The 21904-nt window shown below is 45.1% G+C and overlaps 1 protein-coding gene across 6 annotated transcripts in view; it reads right to left on the reverse strand.

Moving 5' to 3' along the window:
• The window catches only part of OSBP2 (oxysterol binding protein 2), a 191020-nt gene that overhangs the window by 74956 nt on the left and 94160 nt on the right, over positions 1-21904 (reverse strand). The window contains exon 2 of one of the 6 annotated variants that reach the window (XM_053206349.1): positions 492-596. The exons of 3 other annotated variants lie outside the window; for them this stretch is intronic. Coding sequence is in view for 1 of the 3 variants with exons in the window: in XM_053206346.1 (XP_053062321.1) it covers positions 5510-5543 (34 nt within the window). In the remaining 2 variants the exon portion in view is untranslated. Of the gene's footprint in view, positions 1-491; positions 597-5509; positions 5559-12120; positions 12861-21904 lie in introns of those variants that run through there. 2 more of the 6 variants (XM_053206348.1, XM_053206346.1) reach the window with 2 other exon arrangements.

Below are 21904 nucleotides of genomic sequence, written 5' to 3' on the forward strand. Positions count from 1 at the left end.
ACCTGGAAACTGGTCCCAGGCCTCAAGAGGGGTGGAGGAACATGTGGTAGCACACTGTAAGAACCACGGACACACATCCACACCCTCCAGCCCAGAATAATGAATCCCCTGGGATTCATCACAAGTGAACAGTGGGAAAGGAGCACAAAGTTCTGCATCCAATGCCATTTGTTGCAAAAACCTAGAAGCAACCTAACAATATAACAGCAGGCAAATGTTTATTTCATCAACTTCGCGGAATATCACGGAGCCATTTAGACTTATGTATGTGATGACTCTGCAGAAATAAGAAACTGTGCTTAAAAAGAAAATGCTAAGAGGAAAAAGGCAAATCATGCAATATATTTATAATTGTGTGAAAACTATCCATACACAGAATGTTAATATAGTAGGATCATAGGCGAATCTCCCCCATCCTGGGCTCCCAGAATGCCCCAAGGTTCTTTCTTTCCCAGGACCTAACTCGCCCTACTGTGGGGGTTCCTACTTACTTGTGTATCTCCCACACCAGACTGCAAACTCCTTAAGGGCAGAGACTGTGGTCTTTTCTTACTGCTCCCAGCCTCTAGCATGGCCCAGCACATGGTAGGCACACACTGAATGAATGAACACAGGAATAAACAAATAAATCAATTCATTGATAAATCAATCAATGAAAGCAACTTTATCAGGAGCCCTATTTGGCCCAGCCTACACACTCACACACTACCTTCTTGCCTTCCCAAGCTTTCTGTCACCGTCCTTCCCCTCCCAGCAGGTGGCCCCTCATAGATGGCATTTCTGGTGCACACCATCAGGCAGCCCCTTCCCCTCTGCACCTCTGCCCTTGACTGGACCTTGACTAGACCATGCAAAGGTGAGCACAGGCTGAGGAGGTCACCAAGGGCAGGATCCAATGGTGGCTTCCTGGCCTGAGATGGTCACAGCCCTCCACAGCTGTGGGACTTAGGGACCTTTGGTTCCCACTCTGGGCCTCAAACTCATCACTAATGAAGGGCTCAGGCCCTCAGGAGAGAGGCATTGACCTCTGTGTTGTCTGGAGAATCAACCTCTCCAAGGGCCTGCCTAGCATACATGTTCCTTGTGGAGGTATCTTAAGAATGAAGTCCTTTAAAACAGCAGTGTTCTAAGAATAGCTGCTCATAGATGCTGACTGCTATCCTCATTAATAAATGATTCTGCACCAAAGCCAAATAATTAATTTCAGAGCAATTTATGATAATGTGTTGCTAGGCAATTAAAATAAACTTCCGAGGGGGGAAAACGTCAATTTGTTGTTGATTATTTTAGATCAGAAAGATGGAATAGGGGAGAGTGCACTTGGTCAAACTAGCTTAAAAAACGGCAAACACAAGATAGAGTTCACTAGGGACAGTGCCTTAGGCCTGACTCTGCCTGCATGTCCCTTCTGCTGCTAGTAACAGCCCCAGAGACCACTTCTCTGGGAGCTGAGTCTGGTGGGCTTTGCTCTGGAGTGAGCCAGGGGCTACTGTATCCCTGCACATGTGTTTGGAAGAAGTGGCCTGCCTGAAGACCAGGTCGCCTAGAGGACCCTGTGGAGAACGAGGGTCAGGTCCCACCAGGCAGTTCTGAGGATGCTTGGCCTCTTTTCAGCACTTTTTGTTCACAGAAGTGGCTGGCCCCCAGCTGGCCCATTCGATTGCTTATACCACTTATTGACCAAAAGGCCTTTTGCTTGTTGAGGTCTAAGTAACACTTTGACCAACAAATCCCTCAAGACATCCAAAGGGCTGGGATTCCCAGGTGATTAGTATCCATTTGTCTAGTCTTCAATTATTTCTTTTTCAAAAAACTTATTTAAAAAAAAAGCAACAACAAAAATGATTGAAAATACAAATCTATTGCAGAATGTTCCTCCTTCATGGAAAAAAAAAAGTACAAATTAAAGCAGCTTTGAGGTAGGTAGCTTTTAAAGTATATTAAAATGGCCCAAAATGTATTGAATTATTAACACCAAATGCAAATGAGATGGCAGTGAAGCTGGCATGCTCATTCATTGCTGGTGGCATGGAACAACAGTATGCTCATTCCAGAAAGAGATATTACAGCTCATCAAGGTGCTGTGATGATGTTGCCTTTCTCAACTCAGTAATCTGTCTCCTGGGAATTTTCCCTCAGGAAATAATTCAAGAGAAGCAAAGAGCATTCAGTACAAAGACATTCATTGCATCATTATCTATAATAGCATAAATGGGGAAACTCAAATGCACAAAAATCAGACGGTAATTCAAAACATAAGAGTACATCAACTTAGTGGAATATTACACAGCCATTAAAATGATCATTATAAAGATAGAGAGACTGTAAGCTATAATGTGGGGTGAAAAAGGCAGAGCATAAGGGCCATATTTAATATGATGCCAACGATGTGAAATACAAGGGTATGTGCAGAGTGGGGAAGAGAAGGTAATGTGCAAAAGTCAAAAACAGTTTTGTGAGGGTGTGAGATTACTGGGGAGTTACTCATATTCCAAATGCTCTTTATCTTACTGTGGAATCTTTTTCCACAACAACAACAACAATTGAGCAAGCTACATTCAGTCAAATGAATTATTTGAAACCCTTTTCCAAGGGGCCAAAGGAGGTACAGAAGAGTCAGCCAGCCGGGAATAGGTGTCCTGCCCTGCTTAGGGAGCATGGAGTATGAGGCAACAGGATGGCAGGGGAACAGGATGGGTGGGACCAATGAACAGGAAGTCATGGCAGTGGAACCAAAGGAGTCCCAGCATCACTCAGGCTGCCCCGGGGAGGCCTGCACTTAGGGTTCAGATGCATGGGTCTGAGCACAGAGCTGCAACCTGTTCACCAGGTGACATGAACCAAGTGCAGGAGCCTCTCTGAGCCTCACTTTCCTGATTCTCATCCAGATACAGTGCTCGCTCCCTATTATCGGCTGAATTGTGTCCACCCAACCCAAATTCATATGTGGAAGTTCAAACCCACAGTACCTCAGAATGTGACTGTATTTGGAGAAAGAGCCTTTAGAGAGGTGACTAAGGTAAAATGAGGTCATATAGGTGGGCCCCTATTCCATATGACTGGTGTTTTTATATGAAGAGATCAAAGGGCACCTGGGGGGCTCAGTCGGTTAAGCATCTGATTCTTTTTTTTTTTTTTTGATGTTTATTTATGTTTGAGAGAGACAGAGGGAGAGAGAGTGCATGAGCAAGCAAGCGGAGGAGGGGCAGAGAGAGAAGGAGACACAGAATCCGAAGCAGGCTCCAGGCTCTAAGTTGTCAGCACAGAGCCCAACGTGGGCTTGAGCTCATGGAGCGCGAGATCATGACCTGATCCAAAGATGGATGCGCAACCAACTGAACCACCCAGGTGTCCTAAGCATCTGACTCTTGATCTTGGCTCAAGTCTTGATCTTTCAGTTTGTGAGATTGAGCCCCGAGTTGGGCTCTGCACTGACAGCACAGAGCCTCCTCGAGATTCTCTCTCTCCAACCTCCCCGCCCCTCCCTCACTTACTCTCTTTCTCTCAAAAATAAATAAATAAACTTAAAAAAAAAAGAAAGAAAAAAATTAAAAAGAAAAAAAAAGAAGAGGAGATCAGGACACACACAGACACGTGCAGACTGAGGGATGACCATGTGAGGAGACAACTAGAAAGCAACAACATATAAACCAAGGAGAGAGGCCTCAGAAGAAACCAAACCTGCTGACACCTTGATCTCAGACTTCTAGCCTCCAGAGCTGTGAGGAAATACATTTTTGTTGCTTAAGCCAGCCAGTATGTGGTATTTCATGGCAACCGGAACAAAGGTGTACACCTCCCTTTGCAGAGCCACAAGGATGACATCACCAGCACGGGGCAGGAACTCAAAAGACATATGGGAAAAGTGAACCAGGTCTGAGGCAGGTCTTGGCACCCTGAAAACCACTGCCTCAGACAAGGCCTGTGCTGGAAGACTGGGCCTCAATGTCTATCGGTGAGTTAGTTTAACTGTGAGGTTTAGAATGGCTATGGAGTTCTGCAAGACAGCTTCTGTGATCCTCATGGCAACTGGGATGAGGTTGGGCAGGAGAGACAACACTGTACATAGCTGGCAAAATGAAAGTTTAATAAAGTTAAGGGGTTTTATTCAAAGCCAAAGAGCAAAAACAGACCAGAGAAGGGTCACTAATGCAACATCTTAAACCTCCAAGCTCCACTTTTCCACACTACTAAAAAATAAGGCTCTGACTGATTGATCTTACAACACGAAAGCTTAGAAATTCCATAGCACCAAAGCCACCATAAATCAAGTTAAAAGATAAGCAACACAGAAAATACTTGCAAAATACATAATTGACAAAGGAGAAAGAACCATAACTCAGAATGAGCTCCTACAGATCAGCATAAAACCACAAATATCTAAACAGCAAAATGGCAATAAATATAAATATACAAGTCACAAAATGTGCACAATTGGTCAATAAACAGATAAGAGTAGACTCAATCTCTATCAGTAATAAGAGAAATGCAATGACAACCCACACTGTTGGGACATATAAATTTATGCCCTCTTTTTGGCTGACAATTTGATAGTGTCTGTTGTTATCCATCATGGGTATCCTCTGGATATAAACTGGCAATCCTACTGCTAGCAATCTATGCTTTGGAAAAACTTACACACATGCACAAATTTGCATGCACAAGAAGGTCTACTACAGCATTACAGTGAAACTAATAAAATGTAAAGAACCTACTGCCCATCAAGAGGGAGACAATTAGGGGCGCCTGGGTGGCTCAGTCAGTTGAGCGTCTGACTTCGGCTCAGGTCATGATCTCACGGATTATGAGTTCGAGCCCCACGTCGGGCTCTGTGCTGACAGCCCAGAGCCTGGAGCCTGCTTCAGATTCGGTGTCTCCTCCTCTCTCTGTCTCTCCCTTCCATGCTCATGCTCTCTGTCTCTCAATAATAAATAAATGTTTAAAAAAAATTTTTTTTAAAGAGGGAGATGATTAAATACATTATGACACACTTTAGAATTCCATGCAGTTATTTTAAAAATGAGATCGGTCTATATGTACTGACACATAAGGATCTCCAAAATATATCAGTAAGGGAAAAAGCAAGCTGCTTATCAATATGCACAATACGATCTCATTTATATATATGTAACTATGTGTGTGTGGGTGTGTGTGTGCTTACATGGCTTTGTAAAAGCATGGGAAAAATCTGGAAAAGTATCACTGGTAACCAATGCGTGTGTATATTCCTCGGGAAGGAGGTACTGAAAGATGACTACGTTGTATGTTATTTATTCTAGAGTCATTTAAATATTTTACAATTTTGTATTTCCTAATGAATGTTATCACTCAACAAATTAAAATTGGCAAGAATCAACTCCTGCTTGTGTTGAATTCTGAGACCCTACAAAAGACTCTCTAATGGTGGAAGGTCAGGCATGAAGGGAGGTTCATAATGAGTGAGTTTTGGGAGCAGGAGGGTCCAGAAATCACATCAGAGAAGCCACCACATCAGTGCACACAGACCAACCTGGAAGGCAGCAATCAGAGAGGGGCTGGATCATTTGACGCACCCGTGGCACAATCCCTATGAGGCGGAGGAACAGAGCCGCCCATGGTGACGGGCCCTGCAAAGAACGGACACAGATGCAACCAAGTGTGGGAGGCAAAAGGCTCAGGCACCTGTCATTTGGCCAGGTTGCAGGCCTCACCCCACCCTCAGCCACCAGGCTGTTGGTAGGTGCTCTTGGCTACAGACACCAGTGACCTTGAGAGTAGTGGCTATGGCTCAGGGATGAGGCTCAGGAGGGGCCGCCATGTTGATGTCCAGGCATCCACCTGTGCTCACTTCACCAGGGCTGCTCTGGGTTGCATGGTCCAGAGAGGTGTTAGGAAAAATGTCAGAAAAGGAGAGAGGACGTTGTAGGCAAGTAGAGACTGCAGATACAGGGAAGAAGTGACAGATAAGCTGCTGCTCAAAAGAGTCACCCCTGAATGCAGCAGCCCCATGTGATGCCCTCTCTAGTGCCCTTACTGTGGCAGGCATGAGTCACACCAGTGGCCCCTTTTTGAAACACCCTGCTTCCTGCTCCTGTGGCCACACACCCATTGTCCTCCACCCTCCTCTCTCCCTGCTCCCAGGCAAGATTCAGTCCTCACTCCCATGTTCTTCCCACTTCATGCTGGGTGGGGCCCAAATGATGATGTCCATGCCCACGACTCATTGTCCTGTCTCCCTGTTCATGTTTCCCCATCTGTACCATTGCTATGGTCCTCCCCTTCAAGCCCCAGATATCCATGGCTACCTGGATGACACCCACACTCAACCTGTCCCCACTGAGCCCAGTATCTTGCCTCTGCTCCCTCAGGACAACCTTTCCCTCTCCAGACAATTCTTTCTGCCCCCAGGTACCAGGCTGGAGACTTGAGGGTCAGCTCCTATGTTCTCTCCCTCACCTTGGGCCCCTACATGCAATGCATCCCCAAGTCCTGAGGATGTTAACTTCAAAATAGCTTCCAAATTCATACTCTCTTCTCCCCCTCGGGTGAGTAAGCCACCCCCCAGCTCACTTTCAAGGTCTCAGATTCTACATTTACCCCTTCTGATCCATCCTTCAAGTTGCCATGGAGACAATTTACTGAAAATACACCATCCACTCTGTCACTTCCCTTCCATGGGTCCTCGATACCCACAGAAGCAAGTTCAAGTTCAAACTCCTTGGCAAACCACAGCCAACCAGGAGGTAAGCCTTGTGGGCCTCAGCACTCCTTACTCCTTAGCTTCACCCCTGCTCCTCCCTCCCTTGCCTTTACTCACCTGGCTGAGATGCCCTGCCTTTCCCTCCCTTGGCTGGCTCCTATCATCTCTGGATACTGAGTGTGGGCCCCTCCCTAAGGAGCCTTACTTGACAGCTGCCACCCCAGAGAGGGATGGAAAGCTATCTGGAGAGGGTCCTTCCTCAGGGTTCTCCTCACACCTTTGCCCATCACAAGCTGTACTCATCACACTGACTCATAAGGATCTTGTCTGTCCCCCTGCAAATAAATAGTCAGTGCCTTGAGGTCTGGGAAGGGGGCATACTCTCTGTATTAGCTTCCTAGGGCCACCACACACTAGGTGGCTTCAAACAACAGAAATTTATTCTCTCACAATTCTGAAGGCTAGAAGTCCACCATCAAGGTGTTGGTAGGGTCATGCTCCCTCTGAAGGTTGTAGGGAAGGATCTCTCCTTGCCTCTTTTAGTTTCTGGTGGCCCGGGGTGTTCTTTGGCCTGTGGAGGCATAAATCCAATCTCTGCTTCCATCTTCACATGGCCTTCCCCTCTGTGTATGTGTCTGAGTCCAAATTTCCCTCTTTTTAGAAGGACATCAGTCATATTGGATTCAGGACCATGCTCGTGACCTCATCTTAACTTGATTACATCTGTGAAGACCCTATTTCTTGTCACATTCACAGGTACTGAAGGGGTAGGTCTTCAATATATCTTTGGGGTGGGGGGCACACTACAACCCATAGCCCTTACTTTGGTATCACTATTGCCAAGAACTGTTAATGGATGGCTGAGCCAGTGTGCTCTAGGTCTAGACAGGGGAGGAACAGTGAGATGAAGAAGGCATCTTGAAGTTGGACCTGGAGGAGATGGGAGGGAAGAAGCATGTCCAGGTGGAAGGAGGAAAACTGCATGGGAGAGGAGGGAGAGCTGGGCTGCATGAGAGGCCTCGGCTCTGTGCTTTGTGGTGCAGGGAGCTGGGCCAGTCTGCAGAAAGGCTTTCAGGCTGGGCTGAAGCATCTGCCCTGGTACTGTGGAAGCAGTAGGCAGCCATCAGGAAAGCAGTGACAAGAGCAGAACAAGTGTTCCTGAAAGATTAATCTTCCTGAGGCATAGAGGGGCAAGTCTAAAAGGAGCCTTCCCTATGCAGGGAGTTACCAATAATGAGGAACTAAACCAGGGCAGTGGCAGCGGGGCAAGGAGAGAATCCAGAGAAAATGTGATGGGAGAATGGACAGGGCGTGACCTCAGGCAGCAAGGAGAGGAAGAGGCTGAAGCTTGAAGGGGTTCAGTGGCCAGTGACTGAAAACAGCAGCCCAGGGAGAGCACTGTGCCTGCAGAAGTGGCAATTCAGTTTAGCCTCATGAAATACCATTCAATTTAAAAAGCAAGCTCATGGGTACACTCATTAAGTAATCACTGAAGCAGGGCATGTGTGCAAAACAGCTGTAAGAGTCCACACACTTTGTAAATAACTCAAGTTTATGGGAAACAAACACGTCTTTTTATATCAATGCCTGGTACCCTGGCTGTTAGCAGCAGGCATTTTGGAAGAAAGGTCTCAAGCCAAGGGAACTAGAAATTCAACTGAATAACCTTTAAATTACCTCATCACCTTGGGCAATGGAAATCAATGCAGTCTGCAAAGGGCTACCATGTGCCAGCAGAGGCCAGATGGAGCTGGTTCCCAGGCAGGGGATCCAGGGGCAGAGGGAGCTGTCCACCATGGGGGCATCTCTGGGATCGGTAGAGGTCCTGGGACTTCGGAGGCCCTTTCTGAGAGAGCTACTAGCAACACCCCAGACTTACCAGAGAGGCATTGCTGAGGCACGGCATTAGGAGAGGCTCTTGCCTTGGGAGATAGAATAAAGACCCTTCTCTCCACTCCCCCCACCTTCATGGATGATTCATTCCCTCTCTGGGCCTCAGGCACTTCATATCACCAGAGGATAGCCTCATTGATTTCCAAGGGCTCTTCTACCTTCCAGATCTGCTTACGGCTGTGGCTACCACCCCTGTTGCCTGATCACAAGCCTCATCCCAGGTGGGGATGAGAAGATCTGGCAAACCTGAAAGGGAAGGTCTCAGACACTAACTCCTCCAAGTTGTGATTCTGTACAGCTGATCCTAACCCCTGCTTTTTCTTCTTCCTCTGGCCACCCAGCGATGGGTGCTATCACCTCAGTGTGAGAAGGATGCACTGTGAGCCTGGAGATCAAGGCGACTCTGGGTGTGTTGCTCCCCTTTTCTGTGCCACCAGCTCATCTGTGAGGCCCTCTCCTCATGCTGGAGAAGTGGGTGCCACGGTCAGACCTTGGGCACCTATGATGTAACATCTGAGAATGTCTCCTCATTCACATGATAGGGATGGTAATGGTTTTATTTCACAGGGTTGTTATGAGGATTGAGTTACTACAGAAAAGCCTGGCCAGTGTTAGCTGCTAGTACCACAGGGTCTGGGGGACATAAGCAGGACGAGAAGACATGCATTATTGGAGGAACAGCAGCAGCCTCTCCCCACAAGAAAGCATCCCCTGCCACAAGTCCTTTCCTGGAAGGGGTTTCTCTGAACAGAGACCCCGCATGGCCTTTGACATTTAGGCTCCTTCTTCCTGGAGTGAACACTCCCCTTGTCTCCTTTTGCCCAAGCTCCACTGCTGGTCAGCCAAGGTCCCTGGATGACAGCAGACCCAAGTACAGTCCCTACCTTGGGAACACTACCTCTAGCAGGACCAGGCTACCCCAAAGCAAACTACTGAGTCCTTTCATGACCCTCACAGTTTCAGTATAAACATCAATGTGTGGGGATTTTTGTCTCAATATGCTCAGATTCTTCTAATAAGTGGTGATGGTAGGCCATGGCAAGAGATTTCAAGGATAACATTGAGCCCCTACAATCCTGTGCTGTTTACATAGTAGGCAGCTGTTACTTTCTCTATTTTTCATATGATAAAACCGAGGCTCAGAGAGGCTCAATCACAGGATGTAGTTAGTAAGAGGTAAAATGGGAATTTTGAGGTTGCTCAATCTACAAAGCGAGGCCTTTTTTCACTTCCTTTACACAACACAGCTGTGACCACCATCTCAAACAACAAGATGAACTGTATTCACCAAAATGAAACTTGTTCAATTGCCATATATTCATTACTATATCATGTTCTGTTGCTGTATATATCTTTATTTCCTGCCTTGGCCTTGAGAAATCCAGTCAGAAAAGTTCTGTTCATGTTTTCCATGCACATTTTATAATTTTACATAGATGCTGGCTTGCATATGATAAAAGCAAGTGCAGGACTTCTGAACAGAGACTGTGAGCTGGATCTAGGACTGTGTAGCATCTAGACAACCGTCAAATGTTATCTTCCTCAGTTACAGAGGAGAACTTGAGCCCACCTTAATTATTGAGGAGGTTTTAAGTTGCTCAGATTGTGAATAAAAATAGGTAGCCTGATGGCATTACAGGCAGAGAGCATGCTAAATATATGCATGTATATATATGCACACACACCCCAACTTGATCTAGTTACAGAAAACTTTGGGCCTATAAATGTATTTTCAAAATAAACAACATGCAAAGCTCAAATATATTGTTTTCCCAAAGCAAAAGCAATGGTTTGCTGCTTGGCCAGCCTGCCATTATGCATTTTGGACTTCATATTTTTATGAACGAAGTCAGCAAGGATCTCAAAGTACAGTTATGAGTCAGTCATCCTTCCTGACAACTATTCTCTAAAGAGGTTTACTCATCTGGCCAAAATACAAAGTGTTGACATGGTAAGTAAAAACTTAACTACTGTAAACAAAAATGCTTTTGGGTGGGAAAAAAGTGGTCAAGAATAATGTAAATCAAGTACATGATAGATATGCAGTTATTGTACTTTCTCCGGTATGACTTTTCCTCTCTTCAGAACACTGGCCAGGGATAAATGGTACCCGGTACCGAATGGTACCCAGTAATGCTACCACGTCCTTGGCATACATTTCCATCAGCACTGCAGCACCATTGCAGCTCACACTGACCCTAAAACCAGCACATCATCTCATACATCTTCTCTACCTCTCCTCCATTTCATCAGCACCATCATCAGGCATCCGATGATCCAAGGAAGTTGCCCACCAGAGTCATTTCTGATGCACATAGCTTAGGCTAGACAGTCAAAACAAAACACAGACCCCAGCCCTCCAGCATGAGCCTGTTGAGATTCAGAGGCTTCATTTACAGCCACCTGGTTACAATAAGCACTTTACAAGGCTTGGCATCTAGACTTCTTCAGGGCCCTGGAGGACAGTCCCTCCAACTCCACCCCTCCTTCCTTCCACCCCTTCACCTCCCCAACACACCAAAAGTCCTTTGTCGAGGCAGTAGAGCCCCCCAACAGCCCACCCATCAGGTTCTAGGAGTCAAGAGGTCTATCTGTCTGACCTTGCCAGGTGATGGAGATGGGAACCGAATGCTGGTGGGATCGAAGGCAGAGGTGACCCATCAAGTTTAAACACATCTCCCCCTTCAGTGGATGGCTCAAGGCAGGAGGGGGGGAGCTTTAAGGGCCGAGGAAGCTCAAGGCTCCTGGCTGGGTAGTTGCCCAGCCTGACCCCAAACTGCTTACTCAGAGGCACAGGCTGGCTGGAGAAGGGCTTTTCCTGTGACAGGCACCACAGGAGTTTAAAATCCCCTTTGCGTGCTGGGAACACACACACACACACACACACACACACACACACACACACACAAACACATACACACACACAGTAGCAGGAAGTGCCTGCCCAGTATCCACTCCAAAGCTCTTCTGCCTGAGTCCAGCTCACTTACAACAGCCAGGTGCACTGTAGTGACCCTTGCCCTTGAAGCTCTGGTAATGGCAGCTCAGGTGCCTAAGGAGACTGGAGGAAGGCAGGGAAGGGGCTTTACCTCTTGATTGAAGCCCCTGGGGAAGGCTCAAGCCTACCTTCCCTGCTAAAAGATGGCTGGCCTCTGTCTGGGCTATATTCCAGTGGCTGGTCTACATGGGGCCAATCCCCTGCACTGAAAGGGGAGAGTATCATCCCTGTGACACCAACCTGGGCAAACATCCCTTCTCAGTATCATATAGTGGGCTGCACCCAGGGTGGTGAAGGGGACATGCTTAGTGACTGCCCTTAGACTTCTAGCTAAACCCTTTGTCCCCTGGCTTGTGAGGGCAGAGGGGCCTGCCCTCTATCCCAGGACTGAGTAAGTGCCAGGGCAGAGATCTGATCCCTCAGTCCTGTAGGCTGCTCAAGATGAGGGCTAGAAGAAATTTACAATAGGTAAGGAAAATTTAAAAGCCCAAGAGATCCCATGCCTCAAGGACCCGCCTGCCCCATGCTTGCTCCGCTCGCCCCAACTCACCCCAGGAAGGGGCTCCCGGGTGTGGAAGTGGGTCTGGCCCCGAGGCTGTGGGGGCTCTTGCAGCTGCCGCCGCCGCCGCCGCCTTCCCGCCGCCGAGCTCTCAGTCCATCTCGGTGCAGTGCCGGCTGCCACCGCCGCGCGAAGCCCGGGAGAAGGACGGCGGTCCCCGGATTGGGTGTGTGCTACCCGGCGGCCCCGGGCCCGCCTCCCCGCCGCGGCCGCCCCTTCAGCACCGCGGATAGCGGCCAGCCCAAGCGCTCTGAGTGCAGCCCAGCCAAGAGGTGCCCTGAGCCCGGCTCCGTACGCCCGCCAGTCAACCTGAGCGCGGCAGGGGCGCGGCGAGCCGCGTCTTCATTCCTCCAGCCTCCTTCCCACCCGCCTGAGGTGGCCGCCTCTCCCTCAGGGCCCCGCTCCAAGAGCGAAGGGCGCGCGAGGCCACCAGACAGTCCGCGGAGGACGGGACGCGCCTCCTCCAGCCCGGTCTGGGGCAGGGACTAGCGCTCTCCTCCCGCTCAGCGGGCTAGACAAAGGCGAGCTCTCAGTGTCTGGACGCCAACGGGCGGCGGAAAGCTCAGCTCAGCCTCTTAAAATGCGGGAGCATGGCCCGGAACCCGACCCGACCCTAAGGGCGCTATCGCGGCTCAATCGAGGCCAAAGAGGGCTGGCCCTTCGCCTGAGTCCAGTGGGGGAGGGGCCCTTGGCTCAAGCCCTCATTTCTCCACTGTCATATGCCCCGGGGTTGTAAGGAGTTAACCAGTTAGAGTGTCTTGGGAACTAGGGGAGGGTGAGCCGTTGGGGTTCCATCCCCATCTGGAATCCAATTCCCTCCTCCACATCCTTGGTGCCAGAGCGTCAATCAACCAACAGATGGGACTGCTGGAGCCTGGTGACATCACGCAGAACGCTTCCACATTTTTCATTTCTGTTCAGATCCCTCCTACTCCTCCTTGTCCCCTGCCAGGAAAGTTCCCAACTGAGAGCAGGGGCCCTAGTTCTGACAGCCTCTGCCACAGATCAGAAACATGACCTGGGCCACCCTTACCTCTGCCCTCAGTGAGCCTCAGCTTCTCCTCTTGGCTTGTGGGGGTGGAGCAACCTTTGGTTCCAAGTCTGAGATAACTCAGCTTGTCTATCTGGCCAGGCAGAGAGAAGAATCCACAGCATGGACAGCCACCCCCAGCCCTGTCCACTTCATGGCCCCTCTCAGGCCTTTATAGAGTACAAGGTGAGGGGGCCCTTCTTTCCACTCAGTGAAACTGGCAACTCTTATCTAATTCTTTCTAAAGCAACGACAACTTTTATGCCTCATTAATTCAAATCCAAAGACATATTCATTTTTGCCATTTGGTTGAGTCCCCAGTTTAAAGGGGAAGACCAATGAAATGAGTTCAAGTCGAGGTTAATAAATGCTACCCAAGTAGGCATGAGGCACTCTGCTCAAACATTCACAGATCAAGGCTGCTACACAAAGAGCCCAGAGCTGAAACCTTCAGGAAGAGCACGGCAGGAACAGGACTGAACATTTGCCATCCAGGAAATGTGGCAAGGGGCTGGGGAGAGTCAGGTGGAGGAAAGAGGGGCAGGGACTCCTTTAGTTTCCACATCAAGGAAGAATCACAATCCACATGTGGTGCCTTAAAAAAGAAACAAAACCACTACCTGTACCTTTTAACATCTTTTTTTTCCTCCTTTGAAAATTACTTCCAAGAGGCTTTTTTTTTTTTTTTTTTTTGTAGCATACCATCAAAATCCAAAGACAAGAAACAAGTCAGGTTCCAGGGCACAGGTTATGTGGGCTTTCTGCTGCACTGGTCACAGGCATCAGATGGGGGAATGGGGTGCCCATCTACCTCCCAAACATCCAACATTTGCCCAGTGGGCATGTTGACTAATAGGAGGAAAATCTCAAGTCTTTCTTTGTGCATTTCCTCATTTGGAATTTAATTTCTTGAGTATTTTGTGACAAAGGATTCCTTCAATTTAACTCTTTTAATTGTCTAACTTATGGCACATTCAGCAATCACCAGCATGTCTGCATCCTTACGTTCCAGGAGATCAGAGAGGGACCCAGTGAAGCCCATTTCCACGGACACACACACCACTAGCACAAAACCTACAATTTCTACTGACACAAGAGGCTCACAGATACACTGAAGACCATGAAACGTTCACGATTTGGAGCAACAGAAACAATCTAAGCCACATATCAAGATTTTAAATTTCAGTTCAGTTATTCAGTTATTCTCTAGGTTCTGGAAAAGCCAAAAAACTGGAATACATTCCAATGATTCTTAACCACAAAGGCAGGAAGACACATCTGCCCAAGGCCCCATTCCTCCCTCTGCCTCAGGGCTCAAACCCTGCTCTTTGACCTCACTACAAAATCTCTTCTTTGTGGGCAGACTATGCCTGCCACTCCTGCTGACAACTGCCAGTGTGGCTGGTAAATCCCAACCAAATCCATTCTTCCCAGCCCAGCTATACTTTGCTCCCTCTGCTATGCCCTGAAAACATGAGCATGTCCTTGGCTTGTCCCTTCCTCCTCCCTTACAACCAGCCTGTCTCAGGTTTCACCAGTGCTTTCTTAGCCCACTCTTTCCTTCTCACCCAACTAGGGACCTGGACCTAGCCTTCTTCCTCTCTCCCTTGTCCACCATAGCCACCTCTTCCCTGTCCCCTCTCTTAACCTCCTCTCTGGCCATATGACTCTTCTTAAGATACCTAGGACAGGTACCTGTCTCTACCTCTGTTACAAGCCTAAAATGCTACCATCCCACTACTAACCATGCAAGGTTCAACTTCCAAGCCTAACCCTCTGGATCCTAGGCAGACATACCTTTTGTATTCCATTTCCCAGGCCGCCCTAGTGACAGTTCTGCTCCCTGGCCATGATGTCTCAGGTCTTTGCCTCATGACCCTGACCATCCCTTGCCAACTCTGAGAATCTGCTCCACTATCCCTTACCTGACATCCAAGTTCCTATCCACCCACTGGAGCTCCAAAGCTCTCCAGAAGTGCTCCCAAGTGCTGCTGTGGCCAATGCTGGGACTGGTGCTGGCAGTGCTTACCATCCTGAGGCATGGCTCCTCATCTTGGCCTCCACTTACACTTCCTTGAGTTTTTAGAGTACTCCCTGCCAGTACCATGCAGTACCAGACACTTAATCATTCCAACCATCTATACGACTACCTACCTGTCCCATGCCCAGGCATCTTACCTCTCTGGAAAGTCAATAAGAGTTCTTGCCTTCTGTTTTTATGGGGGACTGTCGCTTCCTAGCAAAGTGTTCATAGCACTATTGAGAGGTCCTCAATAGTTCTTGAATGAGCAAACTCAGCATGGGTAATACCAAGAAAAGGATAATTTTAAATCTAGTTTTGAATTTTATCTAATTCATATTTTCTTTCCTCACTCCCAGGCCACATCCTGCCAAGCTGAGCTTGGGATGGCAGGCAGGGGAGAAAGAGGCTCTAGGTTGCCAGAGAAACACAGAACAAGTTCATTGCCAGTGGGTGATAAAGACAAGACTGATAAGGCATTCTGTGGTATGTTATTGCATAGCTGTATTCGGGACTCTTCAAGTAACTCTGTAAACCAAACAACAGAGCAAATTGGAACTTACTGACAGGCTGGGGAACAGATATTCTCACCATAGCAATACCTCAAAAACACAGCTGTTGCCAGTGACTGCTCCATAGGAGTGGTGAGGGGCTGGACAAACAACAATTCATTTTCTGAAGAGTGGAAACTGTATTCACTGCTTCCATCAAAGTAGTAACTGACAGTACTCTAGGAACAAAGCAAACTGGCAACCAGCTATAAAAAAGCATCAGATGTGAAATCCGGCCAGGGACAGACTCCTAGCTCTGCCATACACTAACTAGGAAACCCAGGGCAAGTCAGTTTCGCACGTTGGGCTTCAGTTTCCTTGTCTGTAGTAAGAAGGCATTGGATTAACTAATTCTGGCAGTCTCTTTTACCTCTAAAAATTCAATAGGTCTTCAGAAATAAACCCTTATATGTATAGTCAAAGGTTTTTTTGTTTTGTTTTGTTTTTTTAGTCAAAGGCTTTTTGTCAAGGGTGCCAAGACCATGCAGTGGAGAAAGGACAGTCTTTTCAACAAATAGTGCTGGGAAAACTGCATGTCCACATGCAAAAGAATGAAATTGAACCGCACCTAACACTATGTACAAAAATTAACTCAAATGGATCAAAGACCTAAATGTAAGATCTAACAGTAGGACTCTTAGAAGAAAATATAGGACAAAAACTTCAAAACATTAGATTTGGCAATGACTTCTTAGATATGACACCAAAGGCACAGGAAGCAGAAGAAAAAATAAACAAATTTAAAAACTTCTGTGCATCTAAGGATACTATCAACCGAGTAAAAAGCCAATCCACAGAATGGGAGAAAATATTTGCAAATTCTATCTGATATAGGGTTAATAACCAGAATATATAAAGAACTCCTAAAACTGAGCAACAAAAACCCCACCTGATTCAAAAATGGGCAAAGGACTTGAATAGACATTTCTCCAAAGATATACAAATGGACAATAAACACATGAAAAGATGCTCAACATCACCAGTCATTAGAGGAATGCAAATCTAAAACCATAATGAGATATCACCTCACATCTATTAGAATGGCTAATATTAAAAACAAACAAACAAACAAACAAACAAACAAACAGGGGTTCCTGGGTGGCTCAGCTGGTTAAGCGTCCGACTTCTGCTCAGGTCACAATGTCATGGTTTGTGGGTTCGAGCCCTGCATCCAGCTCTGCACTGACAGCTCATAGCCTGGAGCCTGCTTCGGATTCTGTGTCTCCCTCTCTCTCTGTCCCTTCCCTGCTTGTATTCTCTCTCTCTCTCTCAAAAATTAAAAAAAAAACATTGAAAAAACAAAACAACAAGTATTGGTGAGGATGTGGAGAAATTGGGAACCATGTGCACTGTTAGTGGGAATATAAAATGGTGCAGATTATGGAAAACAGCATCATGGGTTCCTCAAAAAATTAAAAATAGAATTATCATATGGTCAAGGAATCCTACATCTGAGTACATACCCAAAAGAACTGAAAGCAGGGTTTTAAAAAGCTATTTCTACACCCACGTTCATTCATAGCAGCATTATTTATAATAGCCAAAAGATGGAAGCAACCCAAGTCTCCACTGATAGATGAAAGAAATAAAATGTGATATATACATATAGTGTAATATTATTCAGCCTTGAAAAGGAAGGAAATTCTGACACATGCTACAACATGAATGAAACTTGAAGATGTTATGCTAAGTAAAATAAGCCACTAACAAAAAGAAAAATACTTTACGATTCCACTTATATGACATATCCAGAGTAGTGAAATTCATAGATACAGAAAGTAGAATGTTGTCACGAGGGGGGGGGGGCTGAGGTGGGGGGGGGACAGATTTATTGTTTCTTGGGTATAGCATTTCAGTTTTGCAAGATAAGAGTTCTGAAACAAATGGTGGTGATGGTTGAACAATATGACTATTTAATACCAATGAACTGCACACTTAAAAATGGTTAAAACTGAGGCACCTGGGTGGCTCAGTTGGTTAAGCATTTGACTCTTTGATTTCGGCTGAGGTTATGATCTCACAGTTGTGAGATGAAGTCCCGTGTTGGACTCTGTGGTGAGCATGGAAACTGCTTAAGATTCTCCTCTCTCTCTCCCTCTGCCCCTCCCCTCCTTGCACACTCTCTCTCTCAGAAAAAAAAAAAAAGGTTAAAATTTCAGGGGTGCCTGGGTGGTCCAGTCAGTAGAGCATCCAACTCTTGATCTCAGGGTCATGTGTTCAAGCCCCATGTGGGGTGTGAAGCTTACTTTAAAAAATGTTAAAATTTCAAATATGTGACATATTATAATAATATTATTAATATTAAAAAAATTTTATCTGAAGTATATATATTTACAGTGTGGAAGAGAATTTTTTAAAACATTGAGTATTTAGTTAAGCTTAATATTAGTTATTTCCCCCGTAAATACATTTTTAATGTTTAAAACAAATAAATTCAACCCTGAATACCATCCTTGTAGTTTTGACTGACCAAGGGGCTCTCAGTTAGGTTGATCCAAGCCCAAGAAATCAGATTTCCCTCAGCAGTTGCCAAGCAGCCACATCTACATATACTGGGGGCTCTGTGTCTTCATAGAGTCTGGTAAATTCTCAAAGACTTAATGTTCTCCCTGCATGAAGCCCACGGACAGTTAGGGAAACCTAAGAAAATATTACCAAAGAGAAATGTAAACCTTCAAATATGCAGATGGCTGAAATGTCAAGAGCCAGTAAGAAGAGCCACTTGGCATATCTAGTGTGTCCTAAGCAGCTTGATTGGCAAGAAGGTAACTTCAGAAAAACTATGATTAATAAGTTTTAAAAAAATACAAAATGGATACATAGATGTAGCATTTCAACAGAACTGGAAATCTATAAAAGTAATCAGATGGACATTCCAGAATTTAAAAATACAATATCTGAAATTAAGAATTCATTGCATTGGCTTCACAACAGAATGGGTAAAGTAGAAAGCAGGATTAATGAACTCAAAGTCTGGTTAATTAAAAATATCCAGAGAGAAAAAAAAATGGAAAAGACAGAACAGAACATAAAGGTCACATGGGCAATCATCAAAAGGTCTAACATACATGTAATCTGAGTCCCACAGAGAGACAGATAGAGGATAAGTCAGAAGCAGTCATGGAGTGGTGCCTCCTTGGTGGCTCAGTGGGTTAAGCAACCAAGTTGATCTCAGCTCAGCCTCATGTTGGGGTCCATGCTGTGAGTGGAGCCTACTTGAGAAAAGAAAAGAAAAGAAAAGAAAAGAAAAGAAAAGAAAAGAAAAGAAAAGAAAAGAAAAGAAAAGAAAAGAAAAGAAAAGAAAAGAAAAGAAAAGAAAGAAAAAGAAAAAGAAAAAGAAAAGAAAAAGCAGTCAAAAGAAAAGAAAAGAAAAAGCAGTCATGGAAGAAATAATAACCATGAATTTTCCCAAATCTGGTTAGTCCACAGATTCAAGATGCTCAGTGAGCCCTAAGAAGGAGAACTATAAGTCAAACCCTATTTAGGCACATTACTAGACAGTCCTAAAAATCAACAGAGGGGAAAAAAATAAACTTAAAAGCAGCTGGAGAAAAAAGAGATACACTATTTCAAAGGACCAATAAGACTGTTGTCTTTTCAATATAAAATAGAGAAGAAAGAAGACAATGGGATCTTTAAAGCTTAAAAAAGGAGGGAAAGGAGGAAGGGAGGGAGGAAAGGTGGGAGGATGGACTGCTAATCTAGTATTCTATACCCAGGGAAAAGATCCTTCAAAAATTAAGGTGAAAAAGAGATATTTTAAGGCAAAATAAAAAACAAGAAGCAAAGAGTTCCACTGCTAGTAGACATGCATCACAAGAAATATTAAGTTCTTTGCACAGAAGGAAAATGGCCCCAGACATAAGAAAAGAAATGCAGAAAGGGATAAAGAACATCAGAATTGGGGGGCACCTTGGTTGCTCAGTCAGTTGAACATCCGATTTTGGGTCAGGTCATGGTCTCATTGTTCGTGAGTTAAGGCCCCATGTCAGGCTCTGAGTTGACAGCTTGAAGCCTGGAGCCGGCTTCAGAGTCTGTGTCTCCCTCTCTCTCTGCTCCTCCCCTGCTTACACACACACACTCTCTCTCTCAAAAATAAACAAACATTAAAAAAAATAAAAATAAAATAAAAGAACATCAGAATTGTTTTTTTAAATTTTTTAAAGAAATATTTGTTTATTTTTGAGAGAGAGACACAGAGCATGAGCGAGGGAGGGGCAGAGAAAGAGGGAGACACAGAATCTGAAGCAGGTTCCAGGCTCTGAGCTGTCAGCACAGATCCTGATGTGGACCTTGAACTCACAAACCATGAGATCACAACCTGAGCTGAAGTTGTACACTTAACCAACTGAGCCACACAGGCGCCCCCAGAATTGACTTTTTAAATGTAGCTAAATATAAGTAAATATTGCTTAAAATAACAACAATTATAGTGATCTGTGGAATTTATAACATACAAGTGAATGCATATAAAAACAAAAAGAAGAACAAGAAGAGATAAATGGAATTTAACTTGTGAAGTTCTTAAATTGGGAAGTGGTAAAATTACTAATTTAAAGTAGACTCTGATATATCAAAAATTCACATTATAGCCTCTTTTATTAAAAGAATAAGAGAAAGGGGGCATTAGGCATCCAACTCTTGATTTGGGTTCAGGTCATGATATCATGGTCATGAGATTGAGCCCAGCATTGAGCTCCATGTTGGGCATGGAGCCTGCTTAAGATTCTCTCTCCCTCGGGGTACCTGGGTGGTTCAGTCAGTTGAGCGTCTGACTTTGGCTCGGGTCATGATCTCACAGTTCATGGGTTCAAGCCCCATATTGGGCTCCGTTCTGACAGTGTGGAGCCTGCTTGGGATTCTCTCTCTCTCTCTCTCTGCCTCTCCCCCCTCAAAGTAAATAAACTTAAAAAAAAAAAGATTCTCTCTCCCTCTCCCTCTGCTCCTCTCCTGTTCACACTCTCATAAATAAATAAATAAATAAATAAACAAATAAATAGAAGGTATAACTAAGAATGAATAGAGAAGAGAATAAAATCACCAAAAAATGCTTGATTAATAATAAAAAATGAAAGAGAAGGAACATTAATATTGTAGCATATATCAGAATTTCCTTTCTTTTCATGGCTGAATAAAATTCCATTGTATGGATAGACCACATTTTGTGTATCCAATTATTGTCAACAGACACTTGGGCTACTTCCACCTTTCAGCTATTGTGAATAATGCTTCTAAGAATATGAATATTTGTACAACCCGAATCACATTTGAAATCAACCTTTTAGCTGAAACACAACCTTAATCACTTGTACTTTCAGTGTTCAGACAATGTAGTAGACAGTATGAAGCAGAGAACCTGAAGTCAGATAGACCTGGATTCAAAGTCAGTCTCCGCCACTTGCTGAGTGACTGTAACAAGTTTCTTGGAGAGTTACACATAACGTATGTGAAAATGCCAGGCACACAGCAGGCACACATGGTAGCAATTATTCATGTTATGCTCATGAGGTCAGAGCACCCTTCTGATGTCAGGTGGGCTGGGGAATGTCCCAGACTCTGGGTCCTCAAAGTACTAATAGAGAAGATGCCTGAGGCTTATGATTTTCATATGGTTTGTTTTTTCCCCAACAGGCAAAAAGACAAAACAAAACTTCTAACAGCTGCCAATCAACTTTTATCCTATAAAACATGTTGTCAACCAATGAGAATTTGCCAAAGAATTTACTTTACATTGTGCTTAAAAATATTGTTTCTCTTCATCTGACTTTAACTGCCATGTGCCGGTGGCAAACCCAGATTATGAATGATTCATGCACAGACACAATGACTAATTAAACCCAATAGAGACTATTCATTAAAAAATAGAAATGCAAACTTTTACCCAAGGGTTTGCAAGTAAATGTCTGCAGGAAGCATTTGAGGAAGGTTTATAACCTCAGCTTCTTCAGTAAACAACACTGCAGATGGTGGATGAAAAGAATACTTGCATGCATAAACAATTTCTTATCATGCAAACCATGGTGACCAAAGTTTTTGTATACAGTTCCTAAATACTTAGGAGCTGTTTTGTTAAATGCTTATGTATACAGTTCCTAAATACTTAGGAGCTGTTTTGTTAAATGCTTATGGATGTTTTAATCATGAGCCTTTTGACTTTATTTCTATATTTTGGTG

The sequence above is a fragment of the Acinonyx jubatus genome, chromosome D3, assembly GCF_027475565.1.
Source record: "Acinonyx jubatus isolate Ajub_Pintada_27869175 chromosome D3, VMU_Ajub_asm_v1.0, whole genome shotgun sequence".
Classification (NCBI taxonomy): domain Eukaryota; kingdom Metazoa; phylum Chordata; class Mammalia; order Carnivora; family Felidae; genus Acinonyx; species Acinonyx jubatus.